The sequence below is a fragment of the Caloenas nicobarica genome, chromosome 18 (genome assembly GCF_036013445.1).
Source record: "Caloenas nicobarica isolate bCalNic1 chromosome 18, bCalNic1.hap1, whole genome shotgun sequence".
Classification (NCBI taxonomy): Eukaryota; Metazoa; Chordata; class Aves; order Columbiformes; family Columbidae; genus Caloenas; species Caloenas nicobarica.
The window spans coordinates 12698801-12719288 of NC_088262.1; the positions used below are offsets into that span (position 1 = coordinate 12698801).

General features: G+C 46.6%; 1 protein-coding gene across 2 annotated transcripts in view; it reads right to left on the bottom strand.

Moving 5' to 3' along the window:
- Window positions 1-20488, bottom strand: part of MAP2K4 (mitogen-activated protein kinase kinase 4) — a 94874-nt gene that overhangs the window by 50722 nt on the left and 23664 nt on the right. For both annotated transcript variants that reach the window (XM_065647563.1, XM_065647564.1), the window contains exon 2: window positions 14309-14411. In XM_065647563.1, coding sequence (XP_065503635.1) covers window positions 14309-14411 — 103 coding nt within the window. The remainder of the gene's footprint in view (window positions 1-14308; window positions 14412-20488) is intronic.

Here is a 20488-nt window from a genome sequence, read left to right on the forward strand (position 1 = left end):
TTCTACTTTTTTTCTAGAGGGTTGAAAATGTTGGTGCTCTCACAAATCTTTCGGATTCTTGTGAGAAGAAATTTCTGCTTCCAATAAGTTTAGGGGCAACAGCATCCTGGCAAGAGGGGCAGAATTAAACTGGTTTTGCTCTGACCTATGTAAGGTGTCCTAAGGCTTAGTTATATTTAATAACAGATTCCCAGGCATGAAGAAGAGATACAGAAAATGTGTCAGAGAATTATTTAGTTTTGCACCTCTTACCTACTCAGACTAAAAGCAAAAGCACACTTGCTCTTTTTCATCATGACTAAGTGGCAGAAACTCTCCCTAACATTGCTCTGGTTTTCTATGCTTCTCCAAAACTTTAAAAGATATTAACAAAGTGTAGAAGATTGCACAGCCCCTTCCACAGCCCTCAAGACTCGGTCCAGCCCACTCTCAAGGCTGCAAAGAGTCCTCCTGACTTCAATGTGGTTTGGTTGAGGCTTGTAAAATATCAATATTCTGTATTAAACTCCCCTGGTAAATGAATTAGTTACAATGGATTTTGATTAATCCTGCCCTTGACATGGAGGAAACCTGTCAATTCACTGTAGTGAAGCCTGTACCAAATTTAACTGAGCGCATTAATCTCAAACTCATTTTGATTTGGACATGGGCCAGATTGCAGCACATTTGCTGAACCCATCACGGCTGGGTATTCAAACTTACACTGGATTCAAGCACTTCAGAATAATACCGGAAAACCCTGAGCTAATTAATTTAAATAACCCTCCTGAGAACGCTAACTCTTTTTCAGAAACATCACATCTCCTGAGCGCTGGTCAGCTATCCGGGAAAGAGCAGGAAACAGGAACATGAGCACATCCATAAGAAGCAACAAAAGAACCCCAGATACGTACTTAAAATCCTTTGCAAAATGATATTGAGATGCAATATCACTATCATTACACAAAAATCACTCAATGGAATGACACTATTTCTGAGACAAATTCCATCACTTAAGTAGATGCCTTTCTTGTGGGTACGGAAAATATTTGCCAATGGCTAAGAGAGAGTGAAGCTTACTGTAGCCTGCTGGACAGTTTCTGGATGAGATCCGCTTCTCCCCTTTTGAATCCCAACAGGACAATGTGATTATTACCCAGGGTTGCCTGTGTATCACTTCAACCAGGAAAAGTTGTAAAAATGATAGGAAAACATGGTGCTGTTATCACACAACACAATAACGTATGACACAATACTCAGCTTGTCACACCAACATGGTGTGCTTAGCACAAGAAATTACCGAGCTATGTATTATACTTGTCTGCCAAATTTCACCTAAACAACCTCCCCATATTGGGAGCAATGCGGCATCCGATGATTCGAGCTGTAGTTTCACACTGTCAGCAATTTGCTTTCTTACAGCAATGGCAATAATTATTTCTAACTATACTCTTACTATGATTAGGAACATTAATAACTACATTCAACTTACTAACCAAAAACTTGCATGTCAGTGACATGCTGCTTCCTCGATGCACACTGACCATGCCTGCTCTCTTTTTCTTGTGGTCTCTAGAACAGAACTTAGAAATTTTTTTAATTTTTTTAAATTTTTTTTTTAAATCTAGCTTCCATCCTGAATCCACCAATCTAGCACTGGTGGTGTCTCTCAGGTGAGCTCATAATTCATCTTATCCCCCTCTCTTAATGAATAAGTTTGCATATCTCGTACAACTACATCCTTTCTTGTTACCTCCAGAGCCACAGAACCGACAGATAAATGAAGGTCAATTACCACTCTGTATTACGAGACTTCCCCAGGAACAGAAGTCAGGTTTTGGATCCGCGAGTCCCTTGAGCTGTCCAGCTTTGGAAATCTCCTTTCCCACTAAGAGGAACTGTGACCTCTGAATGGTTCGAGTAGCTCAGGCTGGACAGGCCCCTGCTCAGCCCTTCATGGGGGGCACATGGAAAACAAGCACTGGGGTACGAGTACGAATCACCGAAAACAAGCACTGGGATACATGTACAAATGACCGAGGCAGCCAACTACTAACAGTCAGCAATGCAAACTGATGGGTTTGCTCAGCTCCTTGTTGGAAACACTTGAGGGAGGCAGTTAATGAGCACTAGATGAAACATTTTTGTTTCAACTACTCTAACAAGCATTTTTTCTAATTTAAACTTCTGTATGTCAGAAAATTCCAACCCTAGTCTGCGAAAGCTAAAAGCTCTCCAACTTCTCCTTCAGGATTTATTTTCTACTTGGGATTAAAAAAAAAAAAAAAAAGGAACACAAAAAACCAAAATAAAACACTTCGGGCTGTATCACAGCCTTAAATAACCTGCAATTCAGTGCCACAAATGCACCTGGCAGTATTTTTCTTTCTGTGGCAGACAAGGGCAGATGGGAGACAAACCATCACCTAACTGCAAGACAGATGGCTTTTTTAGAGACATGCAGCTATCACAAGTGTGACCAGAAGAGAGTTCATACCAAGACTACGCAGACCAAATGTGACCTGTATTTGTAAAGTGTCCCTTCTCTGAGAGGTAAGATTCCCACAGGCCAGTGAAAGCAGCTGCCTGTTGAAGGTCACCATGCTCCACCATGGTGAGGTGTTAAATGCTGTTCTTGTCCCAGATGGCTGCCTGGGGCAGTTTTCTGCACTGACTCTCAGGAGCCAAGAGATAATTTTCTGTGAGCTCTGTAAAGGTGTTTACAGGAAACTAAGGATGCTGTAAGGAGATAGACCAGTGGTCCAAGAGAATCACCTTTCCCAACTTTCACTGGTATGAAATACCCACCCAGAACATCATAGAGACAAAAGAAACTCAGCTGGATTATAGAGCAGCACCCCCACTCCTCAGAGAGGACAACTGCCCTCACGCTGCTGCTGCCAGAGCCATTTGGAACAATCCTTACCAACAGATCCACACTGGTCTCTGCAAAGGCATCAGTTATGTCAGGCATGAAGGACCAATTGCTCATCCAGATTTACTTCCAGTATATTTTACAAAAGAATGAACTAAAACAGGCTCAAAGAGAAGGCTGGCTTGGCCATTTGCTCCCACTTTTCTGAGGTTTCCCAAAATGGACCGACCTTCATGATGGAAGGCAAGAACATCGACCTGAATCTCAAAGATGATGTCTGTAGTTTTCACTGACGTAAAGTACTGTGAATCCAGTTAATCTAAGCCCTTTTCAGAAGTCAGTTCCTCAAACAAGCAGAATGGCAAAACAACTTCAGCCCTGCAGGCCGACCTCCACCTCCATCACATCCATCCCATCCACCACAACATCCTTTCCATGAGCTCCTTATACAGTGGCTGTTTTTCTTGGGTGCAGTCTGTTCATTCAGTCCAGATGTCATCTGTGGTACATGCTAGAAGTCACTTGTTTATGCAAAGGACAAAACCAGAAGTCGTTGACAATGACTTGTGGGGCTAAGCAGTCTCCGAATCTGCAGCCTCTCCATTTCACAATGTGTACAGACGACAAAAGGGGTGATCAATTCCTTCAGTCTGAACCCACAAAGCAGAAGAGTTGGCTCACTTCTCTGTAGCCTGGGTAAAATGCAAGATATTTTACTATGAGCTGGTGATTAATGTCTGAAGAGATAAAGGATGTGCTCTTGTTCTGATGATCCCCGTGTGACGCCGAGAACACAGCACAGCAGTGAGCAGTTTGTTCCTACGGCTGGCAAACAGCAGCTGTGCACTGGGGTTTCCTGCAGGACTGTGGTTTGCAAGGTCCTCATCTGGAAACGGAGGGCTCGAGTCCAACTTAAATCACAAATAGGAACAGTGGCGGCCCATATATAAAACCTTTTCTGACATTTCTGTATGTCACACAACCAGAAAAGTCTGTGCCTGACCATCTCAGATTAATTGGAGTCCAACAGTGACAGGCTCTTAGGGTCAGAAATCAGATATGCCATCTGTACGATACAGCAGAGACCACTCAGGCACCAAGCTCAGACCAATGTGTAAGCCATGTCCTAACTCGTTTCTTATAAATAATTATTGAACAATGTATTTATCAAAAAAAAAAGGGTAAGGGCCAAACCTCTGTGTGCACACATATATATCCAGAGACATTACATGTAATAATCGGCTTCATCCCATTTTCCTCCCTGAACACCAGCAGGGTTTGCATATTAAGCTAGTGATTACTGCATTTGCTCAAAGAGGGAAGGTGGGGGATACAGGCTTTTCTTCAGCCTCAGGACTTCACCCACGTCCCAGGACACCCGCCCCTAAGCACGGAACACTATTGCCTCTGTTGACCTCGGGTCGATCTCCAGCTCAGAAAGGCAGATTCATGGGTCAAGAAGAAAAAAAACTAAAGGAGAAAAGACACGAGGGCAGTCCATGATCTCAGATGTTATATAAAGATGATGAACAGCATCTCCTGCTCCCTGAATAAATTTTAACTGAAATCAGTACCATCTGATAGGTTTCCCGAGCATGCTTTGCAAACTGATGGGTTCAGATATGGGGATGCTCAGTGTCCCCCTCTTTGGCAGGACAGCAGCAATGTGCACAGCTCACTGGATGCCTGGGGCACCTTGGGACGCAGATAACACACAGGGGCCACAAGATAATTTCGATCAAAGAGCTCAAGTCCTAAAGACTGTTCATTGCTGGAGGGAGGACGGGCGAAATTTTGGCACCTCCCAGTTCCCAAATGTAATTCTGGATCTCATCTGTACAGGGTGTTTCAAAAAGATGGACCCAATTTGAAATCACTGCAACAACAAACCACCAATGAATGAAACCACTTGAAAGGGTGGGGCACAGAGTTTCAAACTATTATTAAAAGGTTACTAAAACTTGGCAACTCATTAAACAGTTTGTAAATTTTTTGTGTAATTGTATCTGAAATATACTGCTTGGAAACTGGGCTCATCTTTTTGCAAAACCATGGACTTCTTAACCACAACAGATTACTGTTGCGTGTAGATAATCAGACCTCCTGAAGACTCAGAGGTGGCAATGCATCACACCTTCTCTGTAAAGTATGAAATACGAGTTTTAGAATGGCTCACAGAATTTAACAGATGAAACAGTACAGCACAGACACATAGGTCTTAAAATGCTCTGAAAAATACACTGATAGATTCAAATGTTATTGAAAAGTCCAACATGAATGGAGCTGTGGTACCCCATTTTCTCTCTGACCCTTCAGAGAAGATCAGGGTATTCTGGTGTCCTGAACACTTTTAAAACCTCCACACACCAAGATTTACAACCAGTTTGCGTACAGGCACGTACACTGCTGTCTTTCCTAGGGGATGCAGCATCTAGAAATAAAAGGGAAAAAAGAAGATAAAATTGTGCTTCTGTTATCACAACAGTAAGAAGGCAAGACGAGAGCTGATACTGACTCTGAAATTACTTGACCTACTTTCACTTCTCTGAAATAAGCACTGTGGTAGTTACAACTTCATGTGAACCACGCAGCTATGCCAGGACCAGCTGTGTCCCTGCTGCCGCGGGAAGGGGCCGTAACTCAAAATCCCCAGGCTCTGCTAAACACCAACGCACCCGCTCTGCTCCTGCCAGACCCAGCGCTGCCCCTGAACTACTGGGAGACGAGCAGCAGAACCTAATACCACTGAAATTCTGAAACCACACTGAACCCTCTATAGTCTGAAACTTTGAATCGCTTTCAAACAAAAGCAGCACCAACCTACAGGCTATGAAGATGCTGAGGGGACCGGAGCATCTTTCTCATGAAGAGAGACTGAGAGAGCTGGGGCTGTTCAGCTGGAGCAGAGAAGCTGAGAGGGACCTGATCAATGGGATCAATATCTCAGGGTGGGTGTCAGAGGATGGACCAGACTCTGTTCAGTGGTGCCCAACGCCAGGGTGAGGGGCAACGGGCACAGACTGAAACACAGGAGGGTCCATGTGAACATGAGGAGAAACTTCTTTGCCGGGAGGTGCCAGAGCCTGGCCCAGGCTGCCCAGAGTGGGTGTGGAGTCTCCTTCTCTGGAGACATTCAAACCCGCCTGGACCGACCTGTGTGATCTGCTCTGGTGACCCTGCGTGAGCAGGGGTTGGGCTGGGGGATCTCCAGAGGGCCCTTCAGCCCCAACCAGCCTGCGATTCTGTGATCCCTCATCTCAAACACAGCAAGGAGACTGGGAGAAATTTCCAACTCTCCAACGGGCAGGACAACAGATGTTTCTCAAACATTCTTTCCTTGTTAGACCTTACAAATTATTCCTAAAGTGTTGATCTCACACTCAGGTTTATAAACCTGGCCTTTTAAACTACACTGACTAAGCTAAAACCACAGTCACCCCCTGGCTCTCCTCCGGGCTCTGGAGCCTGACAGGTATCTCCACAGCAGAAGCCCAGTCCTGAGCAGGCTGCGGGCACCTGGCTTTGCCATGAGCATGGATGGAGTCAAGGACGATGGCTCTTCACCTGTGTGTCTCACGGAAGGATCTGGCCAGCCACAGGTCACCCACAGAGCCATGCTACTTGATAAAAGGAAGGCAGCACATCTCACTGCAAGCCAGGCATCAGAAAGAAAGTCTACAGGATCCTTCTGTCCAAGGCTGACATCGCCCAGCTCTGCTCTTCTGCACGGCCTGTCTGTGCCCCAACATGCAGCCACACCGATGCGGATTTGATGGTGAATGAACTCGGGTTCGGTTTGAAAATGAACATTTCCACCTCATTGCTCTACCTGATAATTTTCCATTTTCCATTCAGCCAAAATGCTTCACATCTCTCCACACACCATGCAACTCAGCAGAAAAAAATATGGTAGCCAACTCAAACCTACTGCTCTTCAGAGACTCTCCTTGGACACCATCTTAATGTCTCCACAGGAGGAAAACCGTGGACAGCATCACTAATAACACCTTCACATGGAACACAGGGCGGCAGCTCTGCCTCTGCCCCATCCCACCTTCCCTCACCCCACACGACTGTGAAAACACGCCCAAGGAGGCAGCACGAGCATCAGACATCACGCCTTGAACAAGGAAACGTTCCACATTCACACCTCGGCGTGTCCTGGACATGTGTGTGCCAGCTGCCAGGGCCCGCAAGTGATCGAGGACAGTCACATCCCGCTGGGGCCTGCAGAGGCAGGGGTGCCCTGGGCAGCTCCCAACCTCCAGCCTGCCCTGCTCGGGTGACCCTGCTGCCACCACGGGCTCTTCCTCGGCTCCCACCACCCAGCGCTGCTGTCCCCAGCTGGGCGGGACAAGCCAGGCCGTGGTGCTTTGGTAGGTAACCGCCACCAAGGCCATTACAGCCTCTGACCCCTCGATTGCTCTTCCCCATGGCGGGAAGGATGGGTCCCCCTGGCACACCAGGAAGGGTCATGGCTGCCAGGTCAAAACGCGGCTCCCAAATCTGCAGCTGGGCCCACAGCTGTGTGCGCACACGAGCCAGGACAACAGCTGCTACCTGTGCCAGCAACGGGTAACACAGAGCCAACCTGTGGGCCACAGACCCTCAGGAGATCCTTGTCCAACTCTCTACCCCATCACTAGCTCTGGTATAACCTTCACCTCTTCCAAATTACAGCACGTCCCAGCTTCCCATCTGCAAAATGGGGAACACAGTTTGTGCCAACCATTTAGGTTTGCGAAGCTAAATCACTCGGCACACACGAAGGACTCAGAACCCGGGGGAGCCAGTTAGTATATAACATTGGCTTATCTTTCATTTAGACACCCAAAGGCAGGCCGGTGACCGGGTTTGCCGAAGTTCCGAGGACCTCAGGTCTCACCAGTGTGGCGGGAAGCCAGGTGCTCAGCACCTTTGAAAAATCAATAGGAATTAGTTTAATGGAGAAACACGAACTCCAAATTTTGGTTCCAGACACAGAAGGCCTAAGTTCAACAGTAGACTGCCAAGATCTCAAAACCCTTGCAGAATGAACAGCAATCCCACTAGGGATGCTCAATGGGACATGGAAGTTGTTAAAGAAATTTATTTTGGAAGGAGTAGATACCAAAAAGTTCCTCCGCAGAGTAGGATTAGCACCTTAGAGAAATACCAAAATTTAGAAGGAAAAAAAAAAAAAGACCTTAATGCAGCATGTTCAGTCAAAATCTCACACGAACTTTGGTACCTCCCAGTTCCCAAATGTAATTCTGGATCTCATCTGTACAGGGTGTTTCAAAAAGATGGACCCAATTTGAAATCACTGCAACAATCTCTGAAGAGGCAATCTGCTTAAAGTCTGAGATACTGAGCATGGGTGTCTTACAAACCGTATCACCTCTTTATCACCTAGGTTACAGAGGACACTGCCCAAACAAACTTGTAAACTTCTGGAAGACGAACATTAAAAACAAGGCAAAACTTCGAAATTGGTCAAGCAAGCTCCTGAACAAAGTGCACAAGAAACATTGCTCTAGCACTTAAACACTGGTGATGTTCCTATTAAAGTGAAAGCCTGTTTTCCACAGACTCACTCAAACAAATGAATTTGCTGAGTCCTTGCAGGTATCCATTTTACTTACGCTTACTTGAAAATATAATCAAGTTTCCCAGTGATTATATTCAGATACTGCAACTTTCAGAAAATGTTGTGGAACAGCCACAGAATAAAATTCAAATTCTTAACTGGTGCCCTTTACACTGAACCCTCTCTCTAAGGCTTCCAGGCATCACACCCTGCAATGTGACGGTATCATGCAGCAGAAAGGTATCAGAAATCAGTAACAATAAAGACATAAAATGACTGTGATAGAAATGGGGAACTGAGAGAGAAATATTTACAACAAAATTCACACAAGTAATTGTGAATATGCCAATTTAAGATATTCCACTTGTTTTTTTAATATTTTTTAGATAAATGGTGGTAACTCCCACAGGTTATTTCCTACTGAACTCAGCCAGCTGTAGCTATGCAGCCAGAGAGCCTGAAACCACATGCCAGAAGGGTTTGGAAAAGTGTAAGAGGAAATTAAAAGAGAAGTGGACACTTGAGAAAGACTTAGGGACAGCCAGAAAAATCCTTTCCAGGAATAATGACAGTCCCTGAAGTATACAGTAAAAAAAGGAAGCATCAGAGTCTGACATGCAACTGGATCTCCATTTGCTTTTGAGGAATCCAGCCCCAAAGGTCTATTAAACAAACATCTGCCAACACACTCTTGGGGCATCTATCTGGAAAACGTGCAGCTCTCCCAAGCGTCACAAGGAAAAGAAGGTCCATGCAGGGCACCTCCGGAAGCTTAAGTCATCATGAATCCATGAAGACACCCACATGCTACAGGGAGGCTATGGAGTCCAATAGGCCACCAGACAGCTCAGAAGCTGGGTTTGTGAGCATTAAAAGAGGTCATTTCATTTTGTCACCTTTCCAGATGAGACTGCAATGTTCTGGTGTTCGAGTTCTATAGAGGTGGCACCTCTGACAGTCAACAGACTTCCCAGCCAGCAAACAGAACACCCGAGCATCAACATGCTGTGAACCAGATGCTAAACAAAATTGTCCATGCTCATTTCTTAGCTGGTGGATCTAAATTCTGTAGACTTAAGTCAAGGCACTACTGGACCAGAAGAGTATAATGCTTTCCAGGAAACGGAAAAAAAAACCACTCTACAGCCAACTGAACACTTTGGTTCAATAGATGCCACTGATGGGCAGCACAGCACAGACAGGTGCCAGGCAAACCTGCCCTGCACAGCCCTGCAGCCACATCTCGCCACATCGTTCCTGTGCTGGTGAGATTTAAACTTCCTTTCAGCAAAGGCCGCCAGCTGCAAGTAGCTCTGTAGAGCTTACACACAGATAACGGAGCAATCTCATTTTGTTTGTGACCTAAACCCTACTTGGACACACAAGAGATGAGGTAAAAGGTGGGATGCTTTTCAGTTAGTTGGAAATAGCATTTGAAAAACAACGGGTTGGAAGTCTAAGAGCTCACTCTAACCACGGCTTGTGTCCTCCAGCCTCTGCAATGTCCACTGCAAGGAAAACAAAGTTAGTGTTAGTTAATCTGGTCTAAGCCAGAAATGCAGCCTGAACTGCTGAGAAGCGTGTTGTGAGCTGACGGGCACGCGCAGGCCGCGCGGCCCCAGCCCCGGCGCACGCGGCCCCGCGGGCTCTGCCGGGCCGGGCCGGAGCACCCGCGGCCCTGGGCTGGGGCACAGCTGCCGGGAACACACACGCGCTCTGTGCTGCGGCCTTGCGAGTAGGAATTTTACTCCTCAGCTGCTCTCTGTAATGCAGGCTCTATCCTGCCTTTACCCTGTATAGGTCACATGTAAAATTATGTGTATCACTGTACTAGATACCCTACAGACAGGCTGGTAGCAGGCCACACCTAGGCGAGATCTCTTGCCACCCTATTTGATGGCAGCCGTCACAGCTGAACTGAACAAGATGCACGCCCTGCACAGCTCCATCGGCCGCAGAACCAGAACGGACCTTCCTCCCAACACATCCTGCTGGGGCTCTGCCCACCCGCCCCACGGGACCCATGCACAAAAGCCATTCACAGCACGTTGTAGCTGCAATAAGGGACGTCTCAACCCTCAACATCACCAGGAGGGGAGATTTCAGGGAGCCATAGCCCAGGTCCCAGCCACGAGAAAGCACCTCCAGTTTCTGATCTCCTTCAAGGCCACCTTGAGTCAGTCTCCTATTTAAAGGTCACTTCAAAGCCTCCCAATTTTAACACATGTTCTAATTCAGAAAATATTTAGGGCAAAACCCTAGCAGCACTGGGCTATAAGGGGTTTTGCCACTGGCTCTACTCTGAGCAGTTGTAGTCTCTGCTCTGCAAGTCTTCTCCTCACGTGGTTTCCTGGTCATCTGGGACAAAGGTGATGTTCTTCAAGACATCCCAACACAGTTGGCAGTGGATATACTGGGCAGGGTGAAGAAGGGAGGTGTCCTGGGCACGGGCTCAGGGTGCTGCGGGCTGGGCAGGGACCCAAGCAGATGGGCCGTGCCACCCGCTGCCCCTCAGCCACTGTTGTCCTCACCAGCTCCAAGGCCATCATGGAGATGGCACAGCAAAGCTCAGAGGTCCCCACCGCTCACCAGCTCCTCCTGCATGTGCTCTTGTGTTCCTACATGTTCCTCTCCATCCCTCCTGCGCTCCCTGCGCACCCACGGCAACACACACACATATCCTGCAGGGATGCAGCCCCAAACCATGAGAAATGGCTCAAAACCACTGCAGATGAGAAAGAAAAGTCAAGGAGGGGCAGAAAAAGGATTCGTAAATCCACATCCCAACTTTCTGTATTCAGTAGTGTTTAATCTATGCTCCCTCCTCCTGGAAAGAGCACTCCAGGGCACAGCCTATATATTAACAAAAAGTCTCTACCCCCCCTGACAGCAGCAAAGCTCTGGGACCTGCCTCTGGGCAGGAGCACAGCTCACTGGGCTATGGGGGGTATTCTGTGCCACGAGATGTACGGCAACTAGGAGGACTGGTCAGTCTTAATAACAGCACATTTTGCAACTGAGATTCCATGATCTTTGAAAACATTTCTCCAGGTAACATGCCATTATAACCAAGGACCTGGCATGAATGAGTAGAGCCAGAAATCGCACACAGATCACCTGGGAAACCTCCTGATGGAAACCAGACTGAGTCCCCTGCAGTCCATGTGTGCGTCACTGCCACTCACAGGAGCTCAACTCCACTCCCGGCTTACGGTAATTCCCAAAACAGTTTCTCCACATTCCTCAACTTCTTTTCCAACACTCCTGAGATCCCTCAGACTGAGAAACAAACTCTGAAAAGAAAGCCGAACTCACACCTTGATGGGGTGTGTGGGGTCCATACCCATTTTATCACCCGATATCCTGACATTTCCAAGGCCATCTTTGGCACAACGTGCCTTCCCTCCTCGGCAGCAGCATCTTTACTCCAGTGATGAAATTTACCCAGAGGTTTCCTCCCTCCTAACACATGCACAGGCACATGAGCCCCATTTGCTCCTTTGCTTTCTGTCTACATAGTAAGAAACCACACTCTTACCTGAACATCCACCAATCCAGCCTGATCGGTTCCCTGATCAAAACCTGTTAATCAAGCAAAATACAGCTAATAGGCAATTTACATCCCAAGGCAGCTGGAGGTCACTGCTGGCTGCTCCTCTTGCAGCCCAGACAGAGCTCGGTGCAGACGACACACGTGAGGACAGGACGCTCTGCCCTCCTGGAGGCAGGAGCAGTGGGGCAGCTCCGGATCAGTGGATCCAAAACACAGAAACCCAAATTTCATGTGAGAAATTGACCTCTCTGTATCTTCAGATCCACCCATCTGGACAAACAGGGGCTACACAGGGAAATCCTCAGCAGTGTCAAGCCAGCACTCATCTCCAAAGGGCACCGAGGCCACTCGGCATCATCCAGCTGGAGAAGAGAAGCGACTCGGTGAACAGACACACGCCTTGCATCGGGAACTCATCTGGGCCAGGCGGTCTGGAATATCCAATGCAAATCTCAAGTCTAGAAAGGATTCTAGACAACAAAGGAAAAAACATTCCAGCCTCTCTGGGAAGCAGGCAGGAGATACAGATACATCACCATAGTCCACCGGCTCTGAGACAAACATTAGAGAGAAGTGTGCAACCAGGAGATGTGAATGTCGCTTTTGGGGAACACCACCTACCACGGACAACACAAAGGCCAAGAGGATGAATGAGCTGTACCCGAGCTGAGTCAGCCTCAACACAGAGAAGACAATCCAACCAACTGCATCCGCGTCTTTCCAACAGAAATGGTGGCCTGGTGCCTCCCAAGACTTCTTTAGCACAGACACATCACCATCAATTTTGACACCTGAACAGCTATCATATCCAACCCAAAACACCTCCAGGCCCTCAGAACCAGTTCCACCGTTACCCAGTCCAGGACCCAAGCCCCGCAAACAACTGTAACTCCCATGGAGACGGAGCAGCACCTTCTCAATGGACAAAGTTGGCAGTCACTTGCACAAACACAAAACAAGATGTCACTGACTAACAACAAAAGCTCTTCTGTGCTAGACAGGAGCCACTGTGACTTCCAGTGAAGCCGAGACAGAAATCTGTGTAGATAAACACAGAAAAGTCAATTCCTATACACGGCTGGTGGTGTGAACTCGCTAGCTGAGACTAAGCCCTTTATTTAATGGACCAGGGAGGTTTGAGAGAGAAAAGAGCCCCAGATGGGGTTCTACATAAAACTGTTACAAGGGTGTGATGAGACACAAAAAATGAATATATAAATGCTAGCTCTACAACCTGTAAGAATACTCTATTTCAGAGAGGAAAAGAGAGAGGAGAGGAGGACTTACTGGAAAGGTCACTTGCGATGGTAACAAGAATCATCTGAAGTATTCTATAAAATTTCTAGATGTTGTAATTACCATCGATAACTCATCAGAAACACGCTTCTAACTTGACAAAGGCTTGCTTGAAAATCCCCAGCATAAGGAAGCTACCAGAAATAGAAGCAGACCGTAGAGGGTATAACCTGGGGAAGCAGAAGGTGCTGAGCTCAAGGAGAGAGGCAGCAACATGCAGAGCCAAGCAGATGCAGCCCCCAAACAGGGACAGCCCGGAGAGCCCCGGCAGGAGGGGACGCTGCAGGGGCAGCTTCTGGGACCTGCCACTGACCAAACTCCTGAGACCTGCTGGGGAACTTCGAGAGGGAAAACTGGGGACAGCCCTGCATGCCAGCTGCATTCTGCACACTTACAGGCTGTAAGTGCGTCACCCGTCAGTCTAGATTGGTGGATCTGAGGATACAAAGCTGATATTTTCTGTCACGACGTACTGCAGTTATTTATTAACACCAGTGTCAGAAACTGCTCTGTGCCACACCTGCACTCAAGCTTTGGACAGGGATAACCTGTAACTAGAAAACTCAGGGAGAGCTAATCACTGCGTAACTCCCTGACACCTCCATGTTGACAGAATGACAATCCTCAAACCTTTATTTTAGTGCTGGAAAAAATCTAACCCAGTTAGGTATTTCACAAGTAACACAAAAACAAGAACTCCTCTTTAAGAAAAAGTAATAAGCACTGAATAAATATACAGGAAAATGACAGTGAATAGGTCTGGCAATTAATTACAGGCATATCTTGCATTATCAGCTACAATTTATTTCAATTTAATCAATTCTGGAAGGCAGTAGCTCCAGCGTAAAACAGGAAGATCCCAAATTTAACCTATTTTTCATTCTGGGGTAAAAAAAGTTGTACAGTGACGCAAACTGACAGATTTGAACAACCTACAAATAACTGAAGTAACCGAACTGCATTAAAAATAACACTGCATGTTAGCTAAGTAATTTCAAAGTTGTTCCACTAGTTGTGCCTTTGGCTTTATACTCACATGTGTGGATTTTGGAAAGGGACTCCAGACGTGTTTAGAGTAAATCTTGCCGTGGACTTGAAAGGTGGATTTGCAAAATTTAACTTCAGTGCTTTGCGTTTACCTGTGAGACAATGAACACAGAGTAAACTTTTTGTCAGCAACAAAATATTAAGAGCATCTGGAAATGAACAACAACAACAAAAAAGAAATACTGTAAGAAAAGAAAAATGCTTCTCACAACATTAGCAAACCATAGCATGTGTTAGAGACACAGGGATGGAGAAACCGAGTCAGCTCTCACCCAATGTCTTCTCCTGTCTCATTCCAAGTCGTTCCCAAAACAAGGTGTTCAAAGCACCTCCTGGGACAGCTGGAGCACCAGTCCCTGCTGCCAGAGCCACCAGCAGTCACAGGAAACCTTCAGACACCTCCACACCACAGCCCTAAGCACCCTCCATGCGCAACCGCTCCTCTGAACAGACCACGCTGCAGACACAACCTCGGCCGCGGCTCAGCACCGCCTGCACATGTCACCCAACCCAGGGTGGACCCAGCTTCTGTGTCTGACGGGGTTCCTGACCCTCCTCAGCCCAACGGCAGATGGAGAGAAACCAGGCCTGAGCGACAATGGAGATCTGCTGTGCACTCCTTCTGCCAAGCTGGTTGCCAAGAGCAAAGTTCAGGCCATCGGAGGGGTGACCAAGCCAGAGAAGGCTTTGCTCTGCAGCCCACTGAGATAGCATGGGGAAAAAGAAAATAAATGAATAGTAGGGTGGGAGGAGTCCTGGTCACCACTCCAGCCACTAGCTATGTATTTTTCCTTGAAGCTCAAGGAACAGCAGGATCAGGGACTATGAAGGGAGGTATCCCTTCCCCACCCTCCTGCTGGGCTGCAGAAGACCCTGTCTCATTCTTGTTCAGCCTCAGTGGGGTACTTTCCCTTTAGTAGCATCCTCTTGTCTTGCAGAAAAATAAAAGAAATAACACAGTTTAGCAAAGAATGTCCAAAATATCCGTTAACCACCTTGTTTGACAAACAGACTTCTAAGCATGAGGTTCCACCTTTGAACAATGCTAGTATTTTCAAATCTCCCTTTAATCTTTTTCGTATAAAGACAATTTTCCAGATGTTTACTACACATCATTTTTTTTCCTGAAAAGCACCTAACTGGAGGCGTAGGGTCCCTCCCCAGGTTCAGCACAATGGCCTGGTATCTCTAAACTCTGAGCAACCTCCATCCCTGCCCTTCACTGCTGCCATCCAGTGCTCTGTAGGATGAGGAGTATTTTATTTATATTATTAATACTTACATGTATGCAAAAATGTTCTCACTTTGTGCAAGATGACACAAAGCACTGAATTTATACACATAGCACTACCACGAGGATAAGCAAGTCTCCTCTCCTGCTTGGACTTTGCCACTCCAAACTCTTCCAGAGCAGGCAGTGCGATGGGACGTGCACACAGACCGCAGGACACGGGCACCGACACAGCAACAAAGCGTTGTTTCAAAGGGCACCAGGCGACAGTAACATTTCATTCTCATTTCAGTACTTGTCCATCCACTCATAGCACGTCCTCACATCCGTTCCCTCTTTCCTGACCCGCAGCGCTCTGTACCGGCATTACACACCATGCAGAGGAGGAAGGGTCGGGTCGGCTGCTGGGTGGGCAACAGAAGGAAGAGTTTCTGAGCTCAGGCTCCAGAAGCACATGTGCCCAATGAACTGCAGAGGAATCACTTAAAAGAAGCCAAAGAGGTCAGTTTGTCCTTATATATGACCCAGAAACAAAGGAGGAGTTGAACAAATCCAAAAAGGTGGCAAAGCCAAAATGAGAGTCTATCACTTGCTCCAGAACCTATCACCCCTCCACATCTTCGATGTCAATCACCTACAACGTTCTGAAAGACCAGATGTTTACACGACCAATATTCACAGAATCACAGAATGGTTTGGGTTGGAAGGGACCTTCAAAGACCATCTAGTCCACAGGCAGGGACATCTTCAACTACATCAGATTGCTCAAAGGCTCATCCAACCTGACCTTGGGCACTGCCAATGATGGGGAACCTGTTCCAGTGTCTCACCACCCTCACTGTAAAAATCTATTTTAAGCTAATGCTAATGATATGGTTAGCCGACAGAGACACAAAGCAATCTGTATCTCACATCAGTCTCTTGAGAAGTCCAGCAAGGCTTTTCCAAAGCATGTGGCTACGGGCAAGTCCGCCACCACCGAGAAACCTGAGGTTTCCTGGCAGGAAACCTGGCAGGTCCTCTGAGTGCACGGCCTGTCACACGGCCACACAAACATCCTCTGACCAGCCTCCGAGACCTCTGCTGACTGCACCCCCAACAGCAACTCCCTTCTCGCACAGAGCAAACCCAACCCAGCTCCTGGCTGCCAAGGACCAGGGGACGGCGACACCTCCCAGTCCCGTGCGGCACCTGGAACCGCCCAGGCCAGGCCAGGCCAGGCCAGGCGCCGGAGCCGGGCGGGAGCCTGCAGACACCAGTCTCTGCTGGTTTGGCTGAGAATGAGTTCGTTTTCTTCATGCAGTTAGAAACCTTTCTTCTTTGTTTGAGTTTAGTTTGAGAACAAGAGATAACACTCCAGGACAGAGTTAAAGTTTTTCATCGCTCTGGTCCAGAAGCCAAAGACTTTTTCTGAGCTCTGCTCACAGGTGTGGGGCAGCTAAGAAGGGGACATGGATGGGACAGACCTTGACTGATATCCAGACTGATCAATGACAATATGCCATCCCATCAGCGTCAGGCTTCATAGTTAAGGAGAGTCAGGACCTTCTGGTCTCTTCTCTCTGTCGGAGCCAGGACAGAGACCCGTTCAGGGCAGTTCTGTTCAGGGGTTTCTTTAGTTCAGCCTTTCCCCATCCTGCCGTTTGCAGAGGCCTCTGGGCCTTTCTGCCTTTTTCTCGCTTCTCTCTCCGCAATCGGCTGTTTGGGACCAGGTGCTGCTGCCTGGACTGGCTGTTCATGAGAAATTGCATTGAGTATGTTTTATGTGATATTCTATTTTTCATACATATATAATATATATATACACACACACATATATATATTTACCAGTGGTGTATTAGTATTTTGTTATTTCATTAAACAGTGTTTCTCTCTATCCAAGTTTCTCCCTTCCCTTTTGATTCTCTCCCTTACCTGGGGAGCGGGGGAGCGAGCGGCTGTCGTGGTTACGTTGCCAGCTCGGGCTGAACCCGACAATGACACAGCCCCTCACTCACCGGCCTGTTATGGCAGCACAAACTGCACTCTCTGACCCGGTCAGGGTTTACAGTATTCACTGTTCTCGTAGTTTTGTTTTATTCACTGCCCTTCTTTCAAGGGCAATAATACAGAGTGGTGAGATTTTCCCTTTCCAACAGCAATGTTGACGCAACTTAGAAGAGCGTTTCTCTTTGAAGTGACTCAACAGTAAAAACAACACAATTAACTACAAACTCCTCTCTCAAAACCTGCTCCTATTCTTACTACTTGCAAACTTCATACACCAAGTTTCCTCCTGTTTTTACACTGCGACAGAACATTTTTTTAATCACTGTTAAACATCAGTCTCTTGATTTCTACCTCTGTAAGTTTCAATTATGTCAATCCACCATCTAGAACTACATTTTCTACAAATCCAACAAATACAGAAGCATAACCTGCCCCTGGGAAGCAAACAGAACGCTCTGCTTTTGCTCAGGCGATGAACAGGGCACAGGGACAAACGGGCACCCTGAGAAACGCCAGGAATTTCCATCCAGTGCAAGGCACGTACAAACACGTGCAGTAAATAAAACAGACTAACATGAACTAGAAGCCTGACGAAAGTCAAAGCAAGCTGTCTTCTCCAGCAGCCTTTCAAAAATCAAGCACTTCAGCTGCGCACTCTACAAGTCTTGAGTTTCATCCCCAAAAAAGACTTTTGACAGCTCCACGTGCCTATTCCTTGCGGAAACATCATCCAAAACCAACTGGAGGCAAAAGGGCCTCTTCAGATGTCAGAGTTTTGGTGGTGATTTTGCTGTATACAGATTTAATTCAGACCACCCTGTTCCACTACAATAAAGCAGCCCAGGGTTAATGTAGCTTCTGAAATTCAGTAATACCCCTATCACCACCAAAACTGTGTGTTCAAAATTGTCCTAAAGTGTGCTGCAGAAACGTTCACCTTGCATAAATTAAATGCCCTTTAAAGGTTTTGCTATCCTAATACATAATTCTAATCATCGACCACTATAACATCTACTTCTCCGAGAACTGTAAAAGTAAAGATTACTGGAGAAGTAATGATTTGGAAGAAACCAAAACTAACTTTGGAGTATATTATTTTTTCATAAATTAGGTTAATCCTCAGAACCAGACCTGAAACTATGAAGTTTCTTGACTCAGGGTCTTCCCAGTTTTGGCTAGTGGATTTGTTCAGCTGTGCGTTAATGGTTACACTAAGCCCGGACTATATTTGAATCCAGGACAGCCTTGGTTTTGGATGAGCTGAAATGGTAAGGGGAGTATTTGCTTATGTTTTGAGGGAATCTAAACAGGATTGTATCCTAAATTAATCTGTTCTCAGAGAAGAGAAAAACAGCTGAAATAGCTTTCTGATTATAAATCAGTTAATCTTCTACCCACGAGGATAGCCATCCTTATTTCAAATCGCTGCAGCCTCAAAATGATGGTATTCTTGTTCTGAACCTCATTTCTAAAAGCATGTTGTTGCTCTAGCAACAGGCAGTTTCCCGGCACTGCGGAGGGGAGGACGCGATCCCGCTGCTCCACACGCATGTCCCTTGGTGCTCCATGCGCTGCAGGCAGAAGTGACGCAGTGAGAAGCACTTGCGAAGCTTTGCCAAGTCCCACTGCAGACCTGCACCACGGCCACGGATGAAGAATTCAGGCTCACAGCACACATTTGTTTCTTGCTGCACTGGTGAATGGATGCTTAAGTATATAATTATTTATGCGCTGCTATCCATCACTAGGATTAATCCAAGCACTTGGCTCTGCAATTAGGTTCTCATCACTCTTGTTGAAATCCCTTTATCACAACCAGAGGCAACCAGTCTACACGCAAGAAGAGAAAACTACCTAGCAGGTAACGTGCAGTCCAAAGTATTCCCCCCGAGTTATTTTCTGTATTACTATTTTTACTTCACCTGGCCATCTAGGATTTCTCCAAGCCTCTGAGCCACCTCCAGTTGGAGAAAGCAATCCTAATTTCTTCCTAGAATTTCCTCACCCCCACCCCTGAACACCACACCTCAGCGACACTGCTGACAATGTTCAGGTTACATGTAAGAAAGCACTCACTTTCCAAGCAGTAAGGCTTTCAAAATGGAAGTAGCTTGATGGATTTTTTCCAAGGTTTCTGTCTTGCAGGGATACAAATTGATCCTTGCCAAAATGCTTTCTACTTGGTTTGAATCTGAAATATCAATCTCTTGTTGTCACAGTGTGAGCGTCATAGTGCAAAGGTGAATACTGTCTCTGGTTGGATGCTGAAGTTTCTCTGCTGCTTGTGGAGTGGCAATACACCAGGAACCAAGTCTGTGCTCTATTTCCTTTCTCAAGTATAATCAGAAAAAAAAGAAATACAACCACAGAAAAATGAGTTGTGGCAGCAAAAAGTGGGATGACCAAAGAATCTGCAATGAACTGGGCAACCTTTTTACCTCTCCCTTGTAAAAATAACACACATCAACAAGAAGACAGAGAAAATGGGGAGGAAGGGATGTCAGGGAGCCAGACGGCTTGGGTGATCTGCTCCTGTTTGGAAAGCAAGTTGAATGTTTGACATTATCTTCTGAAGAGAAAACTATAGGTCTGACCTCTTCCAGGGCATCTCAAAGCAAAGCTAGTGCCAACTCTCACCTGAGATGGGAAAAAACCAAATGCAACACACACACACATAAAATCCACACAGATCTCTCTGCTTTTCCTACAGCTTTTACCATCCAAATTGTTAGATCTTGTCTGCTAACAAAACATTTGCTTTGATGTAGAGACAGCAGAGCAACATTTCCCCGTGTTCAGAGCTGCTGACGTCCCAAACACAGGCAGGGCTCGCAGCTCATTATCTCTGCTGCCAGCACAGCGCCGCCTCCATCCACCTCCAACCTGCCATCGTTACAGCTCCTTCCTTCCCAGTCCTGCTCATGGACGTACTCCAGCATCAGCACAGCT